This window comes from Pelophylax lessonae (genome assembly GCF_965119305.1).
Source record: "Pelophylax lessonae genome assembly, chromosome: 7".
NCBI classification, from domain to species: domain Eukaryota; kingdom Metazoa; phylum Chordata; class Amphibia; order Anura; family Ranidae; genus Pelophylax; species Pelophylax lessonae.
This window is the reverse complement of record NC_138774.1, coordinates 262,539,568-262,562,586: the sequence shown is the minus strand read 5'-3', so window position 1 is coordinate 262,562,586 and position 23,019 is coordinate 262,539,568. Positions and strand designations below refer to the sequence as shown.

The following is a 23,019-nucleotide window of genomic DNA, read 5'->3' as shown; positions in this document are numbered from 1 at the left end:
TAGAAAAACGCATGTAGAAAAACACAAAACACCACAAATCTTTCCTTCAGAAAAGAACAGCCTTAAAAAGTAACCGTACGCTTAGTTATATCAAAAAATGAAAGCAGAACACAAAAGACTGGTCACCAGTATCGCCTGTTGGCTCCCTTTAGCTCATCTGTTCGCAATTACTGACTTAAAATGCCTGTTTTCTGCACCGTTATGTGTGTGATAGCCCTGGTCTAAAGTGAAAATTGGTTCCAGTGGATCTACTGTAAAGTATTTTTATGTTCAAATATTCCGATTCATTCAGATCCATGATTGAAGTATAGTGTTCGGTGGACCCTGCTCTGGTCCTAGGCTGCTACCTCTAGAGGCTAAATTCTGGGAGCAAATGTCCATCTTAATTAAAGGGCTTTTTAAAACATTTAAAGAAATTGTAAAGGTTAATTATTTTTAAAATTAATAAACATGTTATACTGCTCTGTGCAATGGTTTTGCAATGGTTTTGCACAGAATAGCCCAAAAACTCTGGGGTCCCCCGCCAATGCTCTTGGCTCCTCCTACCTTTTGAGTGTCCCCATAGCAAGCTGCTTCTTATGTGGGGATTCATGCGATCTTGATCCTGAGTCAAGCTGTGTGCATCTATTGACACATACAGAGAAGCTCAGCCCTGTTCCCCACTCCCTTCTGACAGGATTTGATTGACAACAGTAGGAGCCAATTTCTCTTACTGCTGCCTCCGAGTCCTGTGAGGAGAGAGAGAGCAGTGCTGCTGTACTCGAGCACAGTGCTGGATTGAGATCGGGCTCAAGTAAACATTTGTGGGTGTTTTGAACATGAAAGGTTTTTTTTTACATGAATGCAGAAAATGCATTATGTTAAAAAACATTTAATCTTTATATCCACTTTATTGGTTAAGAGCATCAGATACAGCTACAACAGGTTTCGGGGGAAAAATCCTTTAGGGCTTCTTCAGTGCTTGAGCAATGGATGTTAATAGAATCAAATACATAGTTACATAGTTAGTCAGGTTGAAAAAAGACACAAGTCCATCTGGCTCAACCAATAAAAAAAAAAAAAAAAAACCCAACCATACAATTCCATATACACAATCCTACCCGCAGTTGATCCAGAGGAAGGCAAAAAAACCCCCAGCAAAGCATGATTTGCTACAGCAGGGTAAAAAAAAAAATCCTTCCTGATCCCCTGATATTCCCTGGATCATCTTTACCTATAAATATTAATGCCCATGTATATCATGTAGAAAAGAATCCAGGCCTTTTTTAAAGCAATCTAATGAGCTAGCCAGAACCACCTCTGGAGGGAGTCTATTCCACATTTTCACAGCTCTTATGGTGAAGAAACCTTTCCGTATTTGGAGACAAAATCTGTTTTCCTCTAGACATAAAGAGTGCCCCTTTGTCCTCTGTGTTGACCTTAAAGTGAACAACTCAACACCAAGTTTCCTATATGCACCCCTTATGTATTTATACATGTTGATCATATCCCCCCTTAATCTCCTCTTCTCAAGAGAGAATAAATTCAGTTCCTCTAATCTTTTCCCATAGTTGAGCTCCTCCATGCCTCTTATCAATTTGGTTGCCCTTCTCTGAACTTTCTCCAGTTCCCCGATATCCTTTTTAAGAACTGGATGTTAATAAAATCGAATACCTTTAGTGCTGTTAGAAGATGCTAGTCTTCATCAAGTCTTAACACAGGTCTTCATTTTTTTAACATTGACTGCTCAAGCCGTCAAGGGGAGGCATTTTTTTACCTCAAAATGCATTAGCTGTATCTGTTCCTAGGCAATAAATGTTTCAAAAAGTCCTTTAGGTGAGATGAACTTTTGTACCAAGCACTCCTCCATACACCTCCAAAAATGTGTTCTGCGCTGTGATGGAGATGATGCCAATGATGAAGAAGCAGCAGGGGATGGGGAGGAAGCACAAAATGAATAAAGCAGATGTGATTTTTGCCGGAAGCAGATATTGTATGTACAGTAGGAAAATGATAATGGGTGCAAAAACTATGGCTTACTGTAACCAACCAAAAAATACATTAAACTTGTTTAAAAAGAATCCCTCTATATTATCGGCCTCACTTTCACGAAACTGCAGCCTAATATTAACCCAATCTTATGTCTTCATATCTGTTACAGGAAATGTAGTCATCAAGAACCCTGTAAACATATATTCCATCCTATCCACTGACAACACAGTGAGTAGACAATTCTCCTTGTTCTTCTTTAATTGTGTTTTTCCTATCTTACAATGGACCTTCATATGTGGTGGGCTCTATAAGTAATGGTAAAGCAAAAAAGTCAGGAGGGGGCAAACCATGAATTAACATTTTTGCTTCAAATCAGAATGTGTATATTAGAGTGCCCTGGATCATAGGGGTAGGGTCCTGGGAAGTTTTTGAGAAGGGATGGAATTGTGTATGAAATTGATAAAACTCACGTAAACTATATACAGTATACTAAAATATAAATTCAGCGTTAAAAACCTTTATTTGACCACTTGCCGACCGCCCGCCGCAGATATACTGCAGCAGGCTGGCTCAGCTGCGCAAACTGCCAGAAACCAGAAAGCAAGCTACTCACTAGGGGGTGAACCTCTGGGTGAGTCTAGGATGGAAATGGACCTGGGGGTACTGGTAGACAACAGGCTTGGCAGTGGCATGCAATTCCAAGCCGCTGCAAGCAAAGCCAACAGAATACTGGGATGTATAGAAAAGGGGATTCACTCCAGAAATAAAGAGATTATTCTCACACTCTACAAGACTCTGGTCCGGCCACATCTGGAGTATGCTGTCCAGTTCTGGGCACCGGTCCTCAGGAAGGATGTGCTGGAACTGGAGAAAGTCCAGAGAAGGGCAACAAAAATAATTAGGGGAATGGAGGACATCAGCTATGAGGAAAGACTACAAGCACTGAACTTATTCTCTCTGGAGAAGAGACGATTGAGGGGGGATATGATATCAATATACAAATACTGTACTGGCAACCCTAGCATATGGAAAAACCTATTCAGAGAAAGCAAATACAATAAGACACGTGGTCACTCACTAAAACTAGAAGAAAGGCGGTTTAACCTTAAAATACGTAGGGGGTTCTTCACTGTAAGAGCAGTAAGGATGTGGAATTCTCTTCCGCAAGCAGTCGTATCAGCAGGGAGCATCGATAGTTTCAAAAAACTATTAGATGGGCACCTTAAAGATCACAACACACAGGGGTATACAATGTACGATTAACAGCAAACACACACACACATCATAAATTGAACTGGATGGACTGATGTCTTTTTTCAACCTCACTAACTATGTAACTATATGTAACTATGTAACTATGTAACTGCCGTACCCGTACAACGGTTCGCAGAGGCGCTCCTGGGGGTACGCCATTAGTAGTAAAAAAATAAATAAATAAAAATGACATACCTTTTTTCCCCTAGTTTCTGGACGCAATAACTTTTGCAAAGACCAATCAAAATACTCTTATTGGGATTATTTTTTACCAAAAATATGTAGCAGAATAAAAATTGGCCTGAAAGGATGAAAAAAATTAGATTTTTAATTATTTTCTTTTTGGGAATGTTATATAGCAGAAAGAATTTTTTTCAGAATTGTCGCTCTTTTTTTGTTTATAGCGCAAAAAATAAAAATCGCACAGGTGATCAAATACCACCAAAATAAATCTCTATTTGTGGGAAAAAAGGACATCAATTTTTTAGGGCACAGCGTCACACGACCGCACAATTGTCAGTTAAAGTAACGCAGTGCCGAATCGCAATAAAATGGCCTGGTCATTAAGGGGGAAAAAACCTTCCGGTCCAGAAGTGGTTAGGATCTAACAAACAATTCCAAGGATATGGTAAAAAGAGTCCACAACAGAGTCCTTTTAGAAATTATACCAAGGGTGCTCTAAAGATGAAAATGCAATACAAAGAGTGGAGTGCTTCAGAGGAAAAACCGTCACCCTCACCCCATCACACTGCCTCTTACCAGCATATCTTGATCCCTTGAAAAGGGAAGGTCAAAAATGCAGTTTTGAATTTAACCTGATTAAACAGGTCCCTGGGGAAGATGATCCCCTAAACTCTTCTTTAAACAACATACTCCCAATCCTCCGATATGCTTCTCTGACAGCTCCAATTTATACAGGGGAAAGCAAAGGAAGCATCCCATAGTGTAGTATTCAAAACATTACTTATTGGATATAAAGTAATGAACTTACATGAATGTAATGTAACCTGGGGTAGCTCTGGAATGACCGCCAGCCAGTTTGGTAAAAGCAAAACAGTTAATGTATTTTAATTGCAGCAAAACAAAAGACAGCTTTACTTCAGCCAAAGTAAATAAACAGTCCAAATCCTGATATTGATAATAAAGCAGCAGGCTCACCGCGAGTCTTTGGTCCCATACAGGGGTCAGGCTCCTCCAAAGTCAGGGTGCCAGGCAGACCACACAGGAGGAAAGTTAGCAGCCCATGTCTCAGCTTGTCTGAGAGCTTCCACTTGCTACACAGCTTGTGAGTCTCTCTCTCTCCCACTCACTTCCTTGAAACAGGTGTTGATTTCCCTCTGCTGCCTTTCAGGCCTCACTCATCTGGGACTTAACTAGGGATGATCGATCGGTTCGGGTCGACCATCGGTTCGACCCGAACATTGGCTGTTCGAGGTTCGGCCGAATTCCGAACTTTTTGCTGAAAAAGTTCGGAATTCTGCAACCAGAACCGACCAAAATGCAATGGGACAGGAAATGGGCTTTAAAAGCCCGTGATTGGACCAGAACCATCAGTAAAAGCCAATTGAGGGGGCAGGAGAATGCTAGGAATGTGATTGGAGTGACTAGGGGGTCCAGAGGCCAATCATTAGTGAATACGCCCCCCAGTATATAAGATAGCCCCCGCCAAATTCCTAGCATTGTAATACAGGGACGTGGAAGAGAGTGGAAGCAGTTCTGTTACTTCTGCTTCAAAGTGTCATTTAGCAATTTTTTGTGTGAGGAAAGGGATATCTAGTGTAGTTAGGGTACTATTTTCCACTATAGTTAGATTTAATAATCTAGTTTCTGTAGGGAAAGTGTTAAGTGTAAGGGGACCGTAGTGTAGTGTAGGGTTAACTGACTCTGACTGCTATGGCAGGGTGACAAAACCCTTCCATGTAAGGGTGACCGCTATAGAGAAAAGATCGTTTCTCTTAGGTCACTTATAGAACAGCGATATGGCCTCTCGCCTGTCACCCTGCTTTTTGCTGCAGGCGTTTATAGGGCTTTTTTGAGGACATGTTTGGAGTCAGGCATGATATCTGAGCTTCTGTGTAGGGGTATATATACATACACCCATGTATGTATATATACACATACACATATATAGGTGTGAAAGTAGCAGAAACCTATGCTTGCGCTAATGAAATAATTAACACCCATATGGTTTCTCTGCTATCACACCTATATGTGTGTATGTGTATAAATACATATAAGTGTGTGTGTATATATACCCCTATACAGAAGTTCAGATGTTTTGCCTGCCTCCAAAGACCCCCAAAAAATGCCCCAAAAAAATGCCTGCTGCAAAAACACACCTGGGCGTTTTTGTAGCTGGCATTTTTTTGGGCATTTTTTGGGCGTCTTTGGAGGCAGGCATAACATCTGTACTTCTGTGTAGGGGTATATATACACACACACATGTATGTATATATACACATACACATATATAGGTGTGAAAGTAGCAGAAACCTATGCTTGCGCTAATGAAATAATTAACAGGCATATGTCTCCACTCCTATCACACCTATATATGTGTATGTGTATAAATACATATAAGTGTGTGTGTATATATACCCCTATACAGAATTTCAGATGTTTTGCCTGCCTCCAAAGACCCACAAAAAATGCCCAAAAAATGCCTGCGCCAAAAAAAAAGGCCCAGGTGTGTTGTTGCAGGCGTTTTTTTTTGGGCATTTTTTGTGGGTCTTTGGAGGCAGGCCAAACATCTGAACTTCTGTATAGGGGTATATATACACACACACTTATATGTATTTATACACATACACACATATAGGTGTGATAGGAGAGAAGTCATATGGGTGTTAATTATTTCATTAGCGCAGGTTTCTGCTATTTGCACACCTATATATGTGTATGTGTATATATACATACATGTGTGTGTGTGTGTATATATACCCCTACACAGAAGTTCTGATGTTATGCCTGCCTCCAAAGTCCCCCAAAAAATGCCCAAAAAAAACGCTTGCTACAAAACCGGCAAGGTGTGAAAATAGCGGAGCCATATCCCTGTTCTATATTAATTCTAATACAAACTTTTTTTTTTTCTGGTTCTGGACATACTACAGAGCTGAAACTTCACAGGTACACTTTTTAGACCCCCCAGACACAAAATCCAAAGAAATCTCATTTTTTTTTTTTCAATAATTTTTTCAATAATTGGCTCTCTATCAAAAATGACAATTTTTAAGAACTTTTTTGTGTGTAATTAATAGTCCCTGGGGCATGACCCAGAACCCTAGGCACTTTTTAGGGGCTTTATTGGATTTTAGGGCTTCAAAATTGTGTTTTTTGATTCCAGAAGTTCGAGTCCCATTGATTTCAATGGGATTCTGAAATCCGGGCCAAACTTTTGGGAAGTTCGGGTGTTCTGGTCGAACCGAAATTTTGAAAAGTTCGATCAACCCTAGACTTAACACCTTTGGGACCAGAGTCCTGGTAGTCAGGGTTTGAAGGCTCTTTCCCCCCCCCCCCTGCATGGGGGAGAACCCCTGAGTACCACAAAAGCTCAGCAACTGTCCCTATTAAACCGACCACAACAAATGTACCTGCCATCCAGGACACATTCACGGTGTCCTGTACATTAGATAAAAAAAACATATGTCTATAGAAAACTTCCAGTGTTTCCAACTAACAAAATGCCCACCACATCTCTATATGCGATGACATCAGACATCACGACTCCACCCTACATGTTATGTGAAAACAGCATCATCAGTGCCTGACAAATGCACTTCTGGAAGAATAGTCCAACATACCCAGAGGCACACTTCTAAACCTTGTGGACAGCCTTCCCAGATGAGTTGAAGCTGTTATAGCTGCAGAGGGTGGGCCAACTATTGTACCCTACGGACTAAGACTGGGATGCCATTAAAGCCAGGCATTCCAATACTTTTGACAATCTAGTGTATATTGGGCTAATTTTAATATGGTTTTAAATTTTCTGAATTCTTGTTTAATTTTTGTAACCCTTCAGAATTTGGTTCCTGTGTGCAGGCTTATATGCAAAATTGTTCCGCTGTGTTTCCGCTTATGTTTCCTTTCTGCTCTTTGGAATGCTTTGCTGCTGCATGGGAGGAGCTTTCAGTCTCCTTACTGCTTTTTGGAATGCAATTGCGGAAGTTGGCAGGGCTCAACCCAGTCCCATATATATAACGCAATGTGCTATGCTAGCCACACCCCTGACGACATCACTGATGATGAAATGCGTTGGGTGGAGCCATGACATCTGATATCATCGTGCATCAGGATTTGGCGGCCATTTTGATGGTTGGACACATTGAAAGTTGATTGAGTTCAATACTTTATATCCAATAAATAATTTTTTGAATACTACAATATGGGATGCTTCCTTTGCTTTCCCCTGTATAAATTGGAGCTGTCAGAGAAGCATATTGGAGGATTGGGAGTATGTTGTTTAAAGAGGAGTTTGGCAAATCATTTTTCACTGGGGATCTGATTGATTAGGATAAGTTCAAAACTGAGTTTTAACCTTCCCTTTGTGGGGGTCAAGATTTTATGGTAAGAGGCAATGTAATTGGGTGAGGGTGTTTTTCCTCTGATGCACTCCACACTCTGAATTGTATTTTCAGCTTTAAAGCACCGTTGGGAACATTTCTAAAAGGACTCTGTTGTGGACTCTTTTTTTAACAAATCGTTGGAATTGTTTGTTAATTCTTAAATAAGGCTTTTTAGTGCTGTGCTTATTACTTTTTATGTGTTTTTTTTTTTTTTTTATGTTGTTTTCCGGCAATATTGTGTCAACAGCTTTAACCTTCTGAGGTACCTATGGATAACCCTAGCGCAACTAATTTGTATAGATCATCACTTAAACTAATGGTCGCAAGGCTAGTGTTAAAATAAAGAATAGTTTAGCAAATTGCTAGGTTCAAGGCTATATGAAAGAACATACGATACAAGGATATGAGCACTTTGAAAAGCAAATGTTGCAAAAAATGTAAATGATACTTGAGAGCAGCTCACACTTTCAAAATAAAATATGCTGTTTTCATATTTATTCAGGTTAAAAATGATCATGGTTTCATATGAAATATTGATATTGAAATGCTTTTCTTTACTGGGTGTAAAACATGGGGCCCCATGGAATGTGTTTATAATCATTTTTAGGATTGTTTTAAGGCTAATCTCCTCCAGTTAAAAAAAATCCTTTCCTATCCAATCCTCATTTAGTGAATTGTAACTAAATAAAAAGTATTCCTTTTATTTACCTGAAATCACAGAAATTACATGACAGTCTGGAGCTTAAATATTTTTTTGGTCTGTATTGTGGGAAGTTCCTTTTTGCAGTGCCCAAATCCCAACACCTCTTGGTGCAGTGCCCACAGCCCCTAGTGGTTACATCCGTTGTAAAGCAAACCACTACCAAATTAAACATGTTTTATGCCAGGGGGTGTGGCCAAGAACAGCATGTGAGAGGATGCATCTCTCACAGCTCCTGCTGCTGATCCGCTCACCGACCCTCCCCCAGACTGCTACACAGCCCTGATCTGGGCCACACTACCAGACCTAATCCCGGACATCACGGTGGACACTCCGCTGGGCATCTGAACCCGAGGGATGACGCGAAAAGGGCTGACGCGGAAAGGGCTAGGTGAAGTGCTGAGCGCTGACAGCCAAGATGGCACCCATGCGGCCCTGTTGAAAGGGATTCCACGTGGTATGGAGAAGGAGAAGGAGAAGGAGGCTGACATGAAAGCACAGAAATCCCAGAAGGGCCAGGCTAAGGATCCCCCCCCAGGAGCTGAGGGAAGGTGACCCTGATCAGACTCTCATCCTGGCACATGGCTCTAACATACAGCCCATGGATATGCTATCCTCCTCCATCCGTGACACTGTAACGCTCCTGCGTTTTATGTATAATGTGGATTTACAGCTGCAGGAATATTCCACTTCAGTAGTCATGTAGAGAAACGCTGAGACACCAATCCCAACTTCCAAGACTCATCATGTGTGGATAGTCTCAATTCAGCAAGTAAATACACACACTCAATAAGATGTTCCTAGAGTGACTTATATGTATAGTAATATAGTGATGATAGGCTGAAGAGACAGGTTGGGTAGAGATGGTAGATGACAGACACTTGAAAGGAATGTTCTTGAAAGTAAGATAGTAGCAGATGGGATGCAGATAGGTTTAGCAATCATGTATGGTAGCAGATGATAGAGTAGCAGGTGAACATACAGGATAGACCAACCCAGTGCAAGAGCAGATGGTATTAGGCTCAAGAGCTAGCAATCTTAGTTAGTGCAGATGTAGTAATAGCCCTTAGTATGCAGAGCTAGATAGTGTAAGCTTTAGTATGAAGGTTATAGAGGTTTCCCCTGTGGGGTACTTATCACTAGTAGCAATGTAGTAGAGGAGAAGTTCGGCAAGAGCGGATGATCCGGTAACGGGATACAGGGATCAGCAGCGTGGTTCCGATAGCGAGGTATGCTTGCAAGCATGAGAGCTTCAAGGCAGATTATGCGGCGTTGAACGAACATGTGAGTGAGACCGCCGGAGGTTGAAATAGCCGCTCCAGCGGCGCTCAGTGATGACAGCATCGGTCTTAAAGGTGTATGCGCACCTTACCAAAAGAGAATGGTGGGGCGCATACACTTAGGAAAAGTGGAATTAGGGTACCAAAGGTACCAGAACATTACAGACACTGAGGGGTCAGAGCAGGACCAGCCAACATTGGCTGATTTATTGAAGGCTGTGAATTGTGCTGCATCCATTAATATCCTGAAGGATCAATTTGGGGGCATAAGAGGATGTATCCTTGCTGCACCAGGATCTGCAGAAGATCCAGGAAAGAACTACTGCTGTGGAGAGTCGGGTCAATGATATTGATGATCAGCTCCCTGATATTTATAGAGACAATAAATCTGCATATCAGATCACAAGGGAGGCCTAGGATAGCGCTGAAAATATGGAAAACCGCCTGTGCAGAAACAAAGTGCATATAGTGGGCCTACCTGAGAAGGTGGAGGGGAGAGATCCTACTGCATTTGTGGAGAAATGGCTCACAGAGGTGTTTTATGATGGAGTTTTCTCGCCTATGTTTGCAGTGGAGAGGGCTTACAGGGTGCCACCTTGCCCTCCCCCCCCTGGGCCCCCCCCCAGATCTATGCTGGCGCGAATCCTACATTACAGGGACCATGAGGTGGTGCTGCGCCAATCGCAGGAGAAGGGAGCTGTCCAATTTAATGGAGCAAAGCTATCCTTTTACCCTGACTTCTCTGCAGAAGTCCAAAGGCGGAGGGCAAATATAGCTCAGTGGTAGATTCTTTTCAGTGAGTCCACACCAGTTTAAACTGTAGTTAAGGGCTTTCTTGACCCACTTTTTTTTTTTTTTAAACAAAATGAAAACACAGTTCTCAAATAGTTGCTTACAGGGGATTTTCACTATCAAAACAGGTAACGAAAATGCCAAGCAATGGCAAATGCTTTCTCCTTAGCAGCTCTGCTGCTCTTTTCAGGATCTTTCAGACCTAGATCTCCCTGCTCCCTGAGCTCTCCTGGCCTTTAGTTATAGCACCCAGCTGCACGGTCCCACTCCATGGCCTCTCAATATGGGATTGCCTGGCACCCAGGCTTTCTCGCTCCACCAAGACTCTCAGACTCCCTCAGTCCCCTGGATTTGCCTAGTCACCTCAGCTCTCCCAGTCTTTCAGACTTATTCAGCTGTCCCAGCTCTCTCAGTCCTGTGGGTAAAGAATCTCTCCAACATGGAGCACTGTCTTCAGAGTAGATCCCTTCTCCTATATACTCCCTGTATAGGAGTATACCTGTCTCTTGGATGGAGCTCACAACTGTCTCCTGAAAGGAGCACTGAGCTTTGGTTAGGTTAAGAAGTAGGCACACCTGCATACTCGCACAACTTGAATGTCTCCAGTAAGACTTGGACAAAGGTTTGGAGACTTCTTCCCACCCAAATCTCTTCAAAGTCTCCAAGCTCCAGACCCTGATCTGGGATTACCAAACTCACAGAAAAATGAAACCTCACAAAAATCAAACTGTATTTTTGTGAATTCTGTGTTCCATTTGCCTATACTCACACATTGGCATAGGGGTCTAAAACTTACAATTAAAATAAAAACCTATTATTTGAAAAAAAAATTAATGTTTTATTTTATATGCATTAAAAATTATTTTTTGCATTCCTTAAATATCTCTCCTGTTCGTACATACCAGTTTTCCAAATAATAGCAAAATTATACAAAATGTCAGCTGTCTCTTTTTTGTAATAATAAATAAATAAGTATTTCTGCATACATATTTATGTATGTATTATCTTTTTTGCATGATGGAAATTGCACTGCATGTATTTTTGTGATTAATCTATAAATTTGTAAAATAATAACCTAATATACAGTACAAATACTTTAGGTTAATGGTTTTCATTGTAAAGTGCAGTATTAGTTGTCACGTATACCTGTTTTCAAGACAAGAGTAGACAGAATTCAGTTTCCCGTGAGCTAATAAGGATTAGTGTTCTTGATATAAAATGGTTAGAGAGATTTTTAGGTAAGCCCCTGTTCATGATTAATTTAATCCTTCCAAGTCCATTGCTGCTAACTTTTCCTAAATTACTTGGACTTAACATATGAAAGTGACTTAAGAGCTTATAAAAAAAGACTGATGTTTAGAGAGTTTACAATCTCTATAATTCACAAGTCAGCATTTTTAAATGCCAAGGACACCTTTTTCCCAGTAAAAGGTAGACAAAAACAAAAGAGCAAATGGTTTGAGTACATATTATTTATCACTTTATAGCTTACAGTAATTGTATTGACAATCTGATCAAAAGATCTGTAAATAGTGAGAAGTGAATGTCAAGAAGTGTGCATAGGAAAAATAAAAAGAGAAAAGAAAAACAATACCTGTTCCTTAGAGATTTTGTGGCAGAACGTCTTTCAGAGACATATAACGCAAGCAAACATTTATTTTCACAAGGCTGCTGTACTTATTTAACTGTCCGATGTTCCATTCACTTGGAAACATAAAAATGTCATATAAAGTATTTATACACGTTATCGCAAGACCATCCAACCTGATGAGCTTTAAAGGCATTAATAGCATTGCTTAGTGATCATTTTGGGTACCATCATTGTTCCCTATTTCGCAGATGATGCACAGTTTTGAGGCCTGACATATTTAGCATTAATCTATTTAAAAGAACACCATCTTTTATTTTGTACAAAAAAAAATTGAGATTATATTGTGTTTGTGTGCATTAAATTAATTTTAAATAAATAATATTGAGGGGTTTTACTCTAGTCCACAAATACCATATTGCTTTAATTATATCTAGCCTAATAATGCCCACAGTGGACAGACTTTTGCCTGTATTCAATCTAGCCCTTATACCTTGAAGATCAAAATAGCTCTGGTATAAAAGAGAATTTTAATTGTTACTTTTATAGATGAATGCCTTAAAAAATATATAGTATATATATTTAAAACCTAAGTTTCGTCAAAATAAAAGAAAAAAATCGGCACAAGGGACATTACTTACTATTAAATCGGATGTGCCCATTTTGCTGCTGGCCCCTGCTTTCCTTGAAAATGTCCTCTTCGGGCCCCCACACCCCTCACCCCTCTCACCCCTGCCACCATAATCTTTTCCGGTGTGGCAATAGAGCCATGACAAGCACTCGTAAAGAGAGTTATGCTTATTTTTATTTATGATGATTTTTTTTTTCACTAAACCTAGACTTTAACGGAACAGCCACAGTATGTATCAGTGTAAATTGTATAAAAAAATAATTTATTGGGATGAGTGAAACAAAGAGTTTCCATTTCTCCAAAATATATGTGAAAATTGTGATACTATGGAGAAATGCATTCAATATGGAAGCCAATGAGTCAATGAACAAGGTGAAATTAAGGTGTTTTTTATGTTTAGATGTGCAATGAGCTTTAAACAGAAGCTCATTTCAGCTATTCTGGACCCTTTCTTGTGCCATAAACTGGAGTCTCAATTTTCTCAAATTTTTCATTTTGCTTTATTCCCAATTCACACTGGTGGGATATGTGCTTCGACTTTGAGAGCACAAGTCACATGACAAGCCATTAAGAGCAATGGGACCGTTTTAATAGGACCGACTTGAGTCGCTCTGACTTAGAAAAAGGTTCCTGCACCTGCACTACTTTTGGTGTGAATTCAGCATGACTTTCATTGACTTCTTTTACTGAAGTCAGAAGCAAGTCGTGCCAAAGTCATGCTGGGATGTCGGCTTTAAAATCTCTGCAGTGTGAACCGGGCCTTAACAGGAGAAATATACACAGCAAAAAAAGTAAAATAAAAAGTGTAAAATCACTGTGTATTAATAATGATCACATAAAAGGACACAAATATAAAAAACACTAAATGAGGTTAACTAAACAGTTTTACACGCACCCAGTTTTTGCCTAAGCAGCTTCTGTTTCTGCAAAATTTTGCAGAAGGCAGAATCAATTTAGCTGAAATCATTCTGTTTATCCCTATGCATTACTTTCTCAGTACAACACTGAATTGGTCAAATTCCCTCCCAAATATAAAGTGGAACCTTTGTTTCTAGATTTAAATAGCTTTATCACTGTATCCTTATACTATCTTTAAAGTATTCTTATACTAAGAATCAGAGATGAACAAACCAATATAGATTCAATACACCACCAAATCAGATCCAAAACTTGCTCCACCAATGAATATCTGCCCTAAAAATTGTTAAACCAGCAAAATGGAATTGTAAAGATACTTGAAATGCATCTATAAAATGGAAAATAATTAAGATAATAAAGTACATGGAGAACATTTTGCAGGACAGGAAGCTTGGACATACAAGGGGGGTGCTAGAAGTGAAGAAAATTAGTGATTACATTGGAGCACACAGGTAAGTAATAGAAGTGGTGGAAAAGGGGATATCCCTAACTGTATTTTGGTTATTGTACACTATCATTTAGCTGGTAAAGTGTTGAAATAAACACATTTTATTTGTTATGGTGTGGCGATATTGGGCAAACAGCAGTTGGTAAGCACAGTGGAAAGCCATTTAAAAAGAACTATGTGACAGAAAAATATAGCGATATACTATATAAACCTTTTCATCATAAACCTTTAATCAGCACATTGATCTTTTATGCGTTCATGTTGGGTTGGCAGTAGGGATGAGCCGAACAACCCTCTGTTGGGTTCGCATCAGAACTTTCGAACATCGCAAACGTTCGGAACTGAATAACAAACCTCATTAGAAGTCTATGGGACCCGAACTGTAAAAATCAAAAGTGCCCATTTTGAAGGCTTATATGCAAGTAATTGGGCATACAATGGTTATGGTGTCCGGATACTGCCCTGGGGGACATGTATCAGTGAAAAAAAAAGTTTGTAAAAAATGTCCTTTTTAAATTAGCAGTGATTTACTGATTCGTAAAGTGACAGCATAAAAATTAGAAATACCAATAAAAATGAAAGAATATTTTCAAAATAGTGTCTTGGGGGTTCCCTTAGTCTACCTGTAAAGTGGCACACCTATACTGTGTATAGAAGCTGCTGCAGCAATAATTGCAATTATAAAGCCAAAAAAATGAAATTTTCCCTGCAAGCTTTCTTTATTTTGTAAACAACCGCTTGGGGAGCCAATCTGTATGATGAGGCCACAATGCAGTGCACTTGGAACAAGATTAGGTACTCTTGATGAAAGCAAGAATTGGCCTTGCTGTCAACAATTGAAATGATATGCATCTGTCAAACAGGTGTAAGAAAAATGGTCTTTGGGTGTCCATGGTGCCTTTACACTGTAATCCCTATAGAGGTACTCTTGATAAAAGCAAGAATTGGCCTTGCTATAAGGAATTGAAACAATATGCACTTGTCAAACAGGTGTGGAAAAATTGGTCTTTGGGTGTTAATTGTGAAACTGAAGCCCCATACACACGTACCGATTGTCGGCCGCAAATATTCGGCCTCCGACCGATCGGCCGATTGTAGGCTTGTTAGTATGATGCAGCCGACAGCGCATTTTCGGCCGAACAGAATCTGTTGTGCAGGCATTAAAATTTTTGTTGGCCAACACCAGAGCGGCCGATTGTTCGCCAGTCAGTACAGATTTCGGCCGACAGACAGCAGATTAGCAAGACTGGGCATGCTCAGAGAAGAAAAAAGACACGGAAAGTTAACCATCACATGACATCACTTCTGTAGTCGGCTGTTGTTGGCCGACAAAATTCGTGTGCAGTCTTTTGCACTTTTCAGCGGACAGGACAGCCCTGGACAAAAGACGGCCGATCGTTCGGCCGACGATCGCTACGTGTGTACGGGGCTTTACACCAAAAAAATTCTTCCAGATGAAATCAACACTCACAACGCTAGGCAGCCTAGAAGTCTTGCAGAGACTCCGCATCCCAAAAACACCTAATCAGTGACATCTGCATCGGGGCTTCACAACTGCTGGTAATCCAAGACTTATTCATTTTGATAAATGTTATTATCCGTAACAAAACCTCCAGCAGCACTGAATGCCCGTTTGGAAAGCAAGGTGGATGCAGGGCAGCCCAGCATCTCAATTGCATACTGGGCAAGTTCTGGCCAGTGGTCTATTCTCATGACCCAGTAACCCAGTGGATCATCAACTGGAATGTTCTCCATCTCTGTTCTTGCCCCTAGATAATTGTCCACCATATGATGCAGATGCTGTTGATGGGATGTGGAAGCTGAGAGCCCTGGGCAGCGAGGACTAAAAAAATAGTGAAATGCATCATTTAAGCGCCCCCCTGGCTCCAGCTGGCGTGGCATGAACCACCTCTGGGCCTGCCCGCGCAAAGCTGCAAGAATCTCTGCTCTGGTGTGGTTCCTGTCCCCTAGACACACCAACTGAAGCACTGCATGGCACCTTTTAGTCTGACACATTGAATAGCTCCTTGACTGCTTGGGGGTACTTGCGGTTCGTTGGACACTTTAGCAGAGGAGGGCATGAAGGAGGAGGGGGTAGAGCTGACAAATCCTGCATCATCACCACTAGCTGCATAGAGACATGGCTGCACAACAAGCTGCAGCACTGAGCCCTGTCCTGCATCCTTCCGAATCCCAAACAGAGTTACCCAGTGTGTTGTGAACAAAATATAGTGTCCCTGACCATGCTTGCTGGATCACGTGTCAGTAGTAATGTGGACTTTGCAGCTGACTGCTTTGCCCAATGATTCCACAACATTGCCTTCCACGTGATGGTACAGAGCTAGAACGGCCTTATGTGAAAAGAAATAGTGACTGGGAAACTTCCATTGTGGTACAGCACATTCTGCAATAAACAGAAGGGAGCAGAATCCACCAGATGGAAAGGCAGGCGTTGTAAAGCCAGCAGCTTTGACAAGCTTGCATCTAAATACTGGGCATGTGGGTGGCAGTGACTGTATTTTTTTCCGTTGCAGCAGATGGGGCAGAGAAATTTGCTGGCTATAGTCTACAGCTGGTGGCATGCTACTGGCAGATGTTTCTGCAAGGACCTGGGATACCCTGCACTATACCATCATCCCTGTCAGTGGAGGCTGGTGAGAGGTTATGATGAGTAAAAAGGAGGAATAGAATTGCGTCCCTTTTGTGTGGCTTTCAGGTGCTTGTGCCAACCGGCTGAGTGATGGGAGGTTAAATGCCTTATCAAGCATGTGGTATGCAAATGGCTGGTGTTTTTGCCACGTTTGATGTGATTGAGAAAAGTTTGCAAATTGCAACAGTGCCATCAGCTGTACATATGCTAAAAAGGTCCCAGACAGCTAAGCTGTGGGAAGTGGACTGGGAGAAAGCAGCTCCACAATGTGATGGAATAGGGTGGCTGCTCTCTACTTTTCCATGATGGCTGCCCCGTTGGAGTTGTTCCTCAGCCTTACTTTCCTCCTCTGCTGTAATCGGGACCCAAGTCACATCAGTGACCTCATCATCATCATCTCCTCCATCCTCATTACCACTGGAGACAACTTAGCAATACGCTGCACCTGGGGGAACATGACTGCTAATTTGTGTACCAGTGTTCTCCCCTCCCTGTAGGCTCATGTTCCTACCTTCCTCAACCTCAGAACCAGTATCTGAATCAATTAATAGCTGTGCATGGTCAAGAAGCAAGGGGCTGACTCCTCCATACCTGATGCTGGGGCTATGGCAGGAATAGCTGTGGACAAGGAGTCAGATTTAGCCACTCTGGCAGCTGCAGTGGACTTTGCACTAGTATCTGCTTGGGCAATGGAGGATGAGGATGGTTTAGTAAGCCAGTCTACCACCTCCTCTGCATGCTGTGGCTGGATAGCATGGGCAACATTGCTGAACAAAATAAATGATGCCCTGCCTGAGGACTGACCACGTCCACCTTTGCCTGTGGACACATACACTGCTGCCCCCCCCCACAGTGCCATGAGAATGTCTGCTTCTCCTTGTTGGCCTCCCAGACATGATGGGTGGATGCTTATAAACAAAATGTAAGATGTGGAGGAAATTTGTACATGGATGCACTTTAATCAATGTAAAGTGGTGTTTGGTGCACTTTAACCCGAGTACTCGCTACACAGACACACTCCACGACACACAATATGCTGCAGGAAAACTGCACTAACGCACTGCAATATACTGCGCTAAATGTGCAGTAATGCACCAAAATATACTGCATTAAACGTGCAGTAATGCCCTGAAATATACTGAGTTATATGTGCACTATCACACAGAAATATACTGTGGTAAACGTGCACTAACACAGTGAAATACACTACGTTAAACTGCACGTAATGCACTGAAATATACTGCATTAAATTGCACGTATATCACTGAAATATACTGCGTTAAACGTGCACTAACACACAGAAATATACTGCGTTAAGCCCCGTACACACGCACAGATCGTCGTCATACAAACGTCGGCGGACGAAAGATCTGCCGATTGTACGCGTGTTAGTATGGTGCCTCCGACAGCTGTCTGCACACAATCCGCGGACAAGAGTCTTTCTTGCAAACATGAAAATTTTTGTCTGCGGACACCAGACGATTGTTCGCCTGTCAGTACAGAAATCAGCCGACAGACCGCAGATTTGCAAGACTGGGCATGCTCAGAAAATAAAAAACACAGGGAAAGTTAACCATTACATGACATCACTTCTGCAGTCAGCTGAAGTCTGCGGACAAAATTCTTGTGCTGTCCTTGTGCTGTCTTTGCACTTTTCAACAGACACCGACATCCCGGGGAGAAAAGACGAACATTTGTATGACGACGATCTGTGCGTGTGTACGGGGCTTTAAACGACGCATAATACACTGAAATATACCGCGTTAAATGTGCACTAACGCACGGAAATATACTGCATTAAACATGCATTAATGCACTGAAATATACTGCATTAAACATGCACTAATGCACTGAAATATACTGCATTAAACATGCACTAATGCACTGAAATATACTGCGTTAAACGTGCAGTAATGCACAGAAGTATACTATGTTAAATGTGCACTAACACACTGAAATATACTGCATTAAGTGGCACGTAACACACTGAAATATACTGCGTTAAACGTACACTAATACACAGAAATGTACTGCGTTAAACGTGCACTAACACACAGACATATACTGCTTTAAATGTGCAGTAACGCACAGAAATATACTTAATTGAACACGCACTAATGCACTGAACTATATGGCAGTAAACCTGCCCTGACAAAATAAACTGACACTAATGTAAAAATAAATGGTCACTACACTCACACTGACTGAACTATCACTAGATTCACACTAAAGTGACACTAAAGTAAAAGTGAAAAGTTACTACACTCACACTGATTGACTATCACTAGATTTACACTAAACTGATATTCTACACTGACAATAGAATCAGAATGGCACACTATAGCACAGTAGCACTGAACAGAGCCCTGTTTTAACTCTCTCCACGCCAATATCACACTACAAATGGCCACTATTGAAAGACTACTTTTATAGTGTGGGGCAGGACAAAGAGCCATGATTTCTCCAATCATGGTTTTGATAGTGCTCTGTGCCCTGATTGGGCAAAGCATTCATTGTTTCAGCCAATCAAGACTAGACATGTGCAACTCGTTTTGGTCCGAATGTAAATTCGGACAAATTTTTGGTTATTTGGAGATTCGGATGTATCCAAATCACAGAATTAAATAGTAAAGAATGTTCTGATGTATCCGAATCTCTGAATAAATAGTAACAAATAGTAATGAATTTCATTGAAATCCATTGAAATCCATTTTGTTTATTCCTTTTCTAATGAATTCCAACTTTTCAGAAAGTGTAAAATTCAGATGGGTCGAAACACAATCGACCGATTTGAATTCTGTGTTGGAAGTTGGAATTCATTGAAAAGTGAATAAATTAAACAAATTTCAACAAAAACTAAACTAAATTTAATGAAAATGAAACAAAACTAAATGAATTCCTAAACCAAACTAAACAATTTCCATTACGAAACTAAATTAGTAACATAACAAATCTATCTAAAACTAAACAAATTTTTCTGTTCTGCACATGTCTAATCAGGGCATCCATAGTTCCATAGTTCCATAGTTTGTGAGGTTGAAAAAATACATCAGTCCATCCAGTTCAACCTATGATCTGTGTGTGTGTGTGTGTGTGGGTTTGCTGTTAACCGTACACTGTATACCCCTGTATGTTGTGGTCTTTAAGGTGCCCATCTAATAGTTTTTTGAAACTATTGATGCTCCCTGCTGGTACGACTGCTTGTGGAAGCGAATTCCACATCCTTACTGCTCTGACAGTGAAGAACCCCTTATGTATTTTAAGGTTAAACCGTTTTTCCTCTAGTCTTAGTGAGTGACCACGTGTCTTATTGCATTCCCTTTCTCTAAAACGTTTGTTCCTTATGCTAGGGTCCTCACCAGTACAATATTTGTACATTGATATCATATCCCCCCTCAAGCGTCTCTTCTCCCGAGAGAATAAGTTCAATGCTTGTAGTCTTTCCTCATAGCCGATGCCCTCCATTCCCCTAATTATTTTTGTTGCCCTTCTCTGGACTCTCTCCAGTTCCAGCATATCCTTCCTGAGGACCGGTGCCCAGAACTGGACAGCATACTCCAGATGTGGGCGGACCAGAGTCTTGTAGAGTGGGAGAATAATCTCATTATTTCTAGAGTGAATCCCCTTTTTTATGCATGCCAGTATTCTGTTGGCTTTGCTTACAGTGGCTTGGCATTGCATGCCACTGCCGAGCCTGTTGTCTACTAGGACCCCCACGTCCTTTTCCATCTTAGATTCATCCAGAGGTTTCCCCTCTAGTGAGTAGCTTGCTTTCGTGTTTCTGACGCCCAAGTGCATTACTTTACATTTTTCAACATTAAACCTCATCTGCCATGTAGTTGCCCACCCCATTATTTTGTTCAGGTCCGCTTGTAAGATTTCCACATTCTGCATAGAAGATATTGGCATGCTTAGTTTAGTATCATCTGCAAATACCGAGATTGTGCTAGATATCCCCTCCTCTAGATCATTTATGAATAAATTAAACAAGATTGGTCCCAGGACAGAACCTTGGGGGACCCCACTTTTCACACCTGCCCAATCCGAGTACTCCCCATTAATCACCACCCTCTGGACTCTCCCCTGGGGCCAGTTCTCTATCCAGGTACTCACCCTATGGTCCATACCTACATTCCTTAGTTTGTACAGTAAGCGTTTGTTGGGAACGGTGTCAAAGGCCTTTGCAAAGTCCAGATACACCACATCCACATGCTTACCTTTATCTAGGTGGCAGCTCACTTCATTGTAGAAGGTTAATAGATTGGTTTGGCAAGAACGATTTTTCATGAAACCATGCTGATTACTACTAATAATACAGTTTTCATTACTAAAGTCTTGTATGTGGTCCCTTAACATCCCCTCCAAAATCTTGCAGACTACTGATATTAGGCTGACCGGCCTATAGTTATCCGGTATATATCTCCAATGCACTGTGCATATCTCCAATGCACTGTGGCTTTCGATGCACTGTGTGGCAGCGCAGTGCATTATGGTCATTCGACGGGCTGAACAAACAGTCAAACGCCCTGATCATTCAGGTGTTCATCAAACGGTCGAACAGCCAATGTTCGGCGCAAACTTATGCTCGGCAGAAACCGTTCGCCCATCCCTACTTCCTGGGGGCCTTTTTTCATTGTGGACATTATGAATGCTTACTTGCACATTCCCATCTTTCCTCCTAACCAGTTGTATGTGGGCACTTAACATTTTCTTACCCTTCCATTTAGTCTGCAAATGGCTCCCCAGGCCTTCACTTAAGTGCTTTCCCTGGTCCTAGCCCTGCTCCATTCCCAGGTTATACATTTTGTGAAATACTTGGACAAACTCTGTTAGAGAAGCAGTTCTTCCCAACCTTGTCAGCCATTGTCCACTGTATAGTGCAGATTCTGCTGTGGTTCGCCAAAAATCTGACTTATGTTTTAGTGCAGACTACTGGGAAAATCAGTGAGCCAATCACACAAGCAGGAAATTACATTTCTGGGGGTGTTCTGTACACCAACTTTTCCTATAGGTTTGATAAAGGGGTGGGACCCTGAAATGCGTAACCTCGCCCTCTCTATTTACCCAAGTCATCCTCGGGGAGACCCAAATCTAGCCAGCCATCCCTGAGCGGCTGATAGGTCGGAGACGCCGATACACTGCAGGGTAGTCGGCACCCCTGCCTGACTTAGCAAGCAATCTGGCGTGCTGCCCCATCTGGCTGCCTAACACGTTCCCAGACACAGCTACAGTGCCAGACCACCAATCTATCCCAGCCTCCATCTTTTGAGCAGCCTGGCATTTACCACCATAGCTACGGCTACCCTCTGCTTTGCCTGACACATGCGTTACACAGCCAACTGCAGCTGCTGACATTAATCCGAGCAGATGTCCCTCGAATGTCCAGTACCTTTTCCCTTCCAATAGTGAGTTTTTACTTTTATTTCTCTTTTATATTCTTTTTTACGAATTTTTTCATGTGTTTTTATCTCTATTCGTTTTTTTATCCCCAATATGTTGGCACCATCTCCCTCTATTTGTAATTATCCCATATAGGTTTTCAGGACCTATTTTTTATGGGTGCTGCCTTCATTTGTGTTTCCTCTCCCGTCTACCCACATACACAGTAGCATCATTGTTCATTATTCTTTAACTATCTCCCTGATATCTATTTAACCTAACTCATAAACTTGACCATAAACTCCAAACCCTGAGCCTTCCATTAAAATAACCAGTGGGCGGCCCATTTTAACCCCCCTATTCAATGTTTTTTTTTTTTTTTTTTAAGCACGTGATTAGAGCCAGAGGCTCTAATAGGCTTTAAAATCAGTGTGGCAATAGCGAATATTCATTCGCTATTGGAACACAAGTGGGTGGGCTCAAGGCGCAGTGATTTGCACCCCAAGCCCACCCAGTTGTGTTACAATAGCGAATGAATATTCACTATTGCCACACTGATTCTCCTCCTGGCCAATAAGGAAGGGGGTCCTGAGACCCATTTCCCGATTGGCCGAAAGGAGAAGCCATGCTATTGGCCAAGGAGGAGGAGGAGGGAGGAGATGCAGGGGAAGCCCACGGAGGAGACTGAGGGGGAAGCCGCCGCCGCCTGCCCAGGGTGAGTGAGCCGGCGACCGGGGGGGGGGGGTTAGGTGTGCGGGCTGGAGCTAGTGTGGGCTGGGGGGGTATGGTGTGGTGCGTATGCTGCCCCACCCCCTGGCCCATGGAGCACCAGCCGCCACTGAAAAT

At 41.7% G+C, this 23,019-nt stretch overlaps 1 protein-coding gene across 1 annotated transcript in view; it reads left to right on the top strand.

Moving 5' to 3' along the window:
• The window catches only part of ADGRD2 (adhesion G protein-coupled receptor D2), a 720,317-nt gene that overhangs the window by 542,050 nt on the left and 155,248 nt on the right, over positions 1-23,019 (top strand). Inside the window, exon 24 of the mRNA XM_082264234.1 lies at positions 2,141-2,199. Coding sequence (XP_082120360.1) covers positions 2,141-2,199 — 59 coding nt within the window. The remainder of the gene's footprint in view (positions 1-2,140; positions 2,200-23,019) is intronic.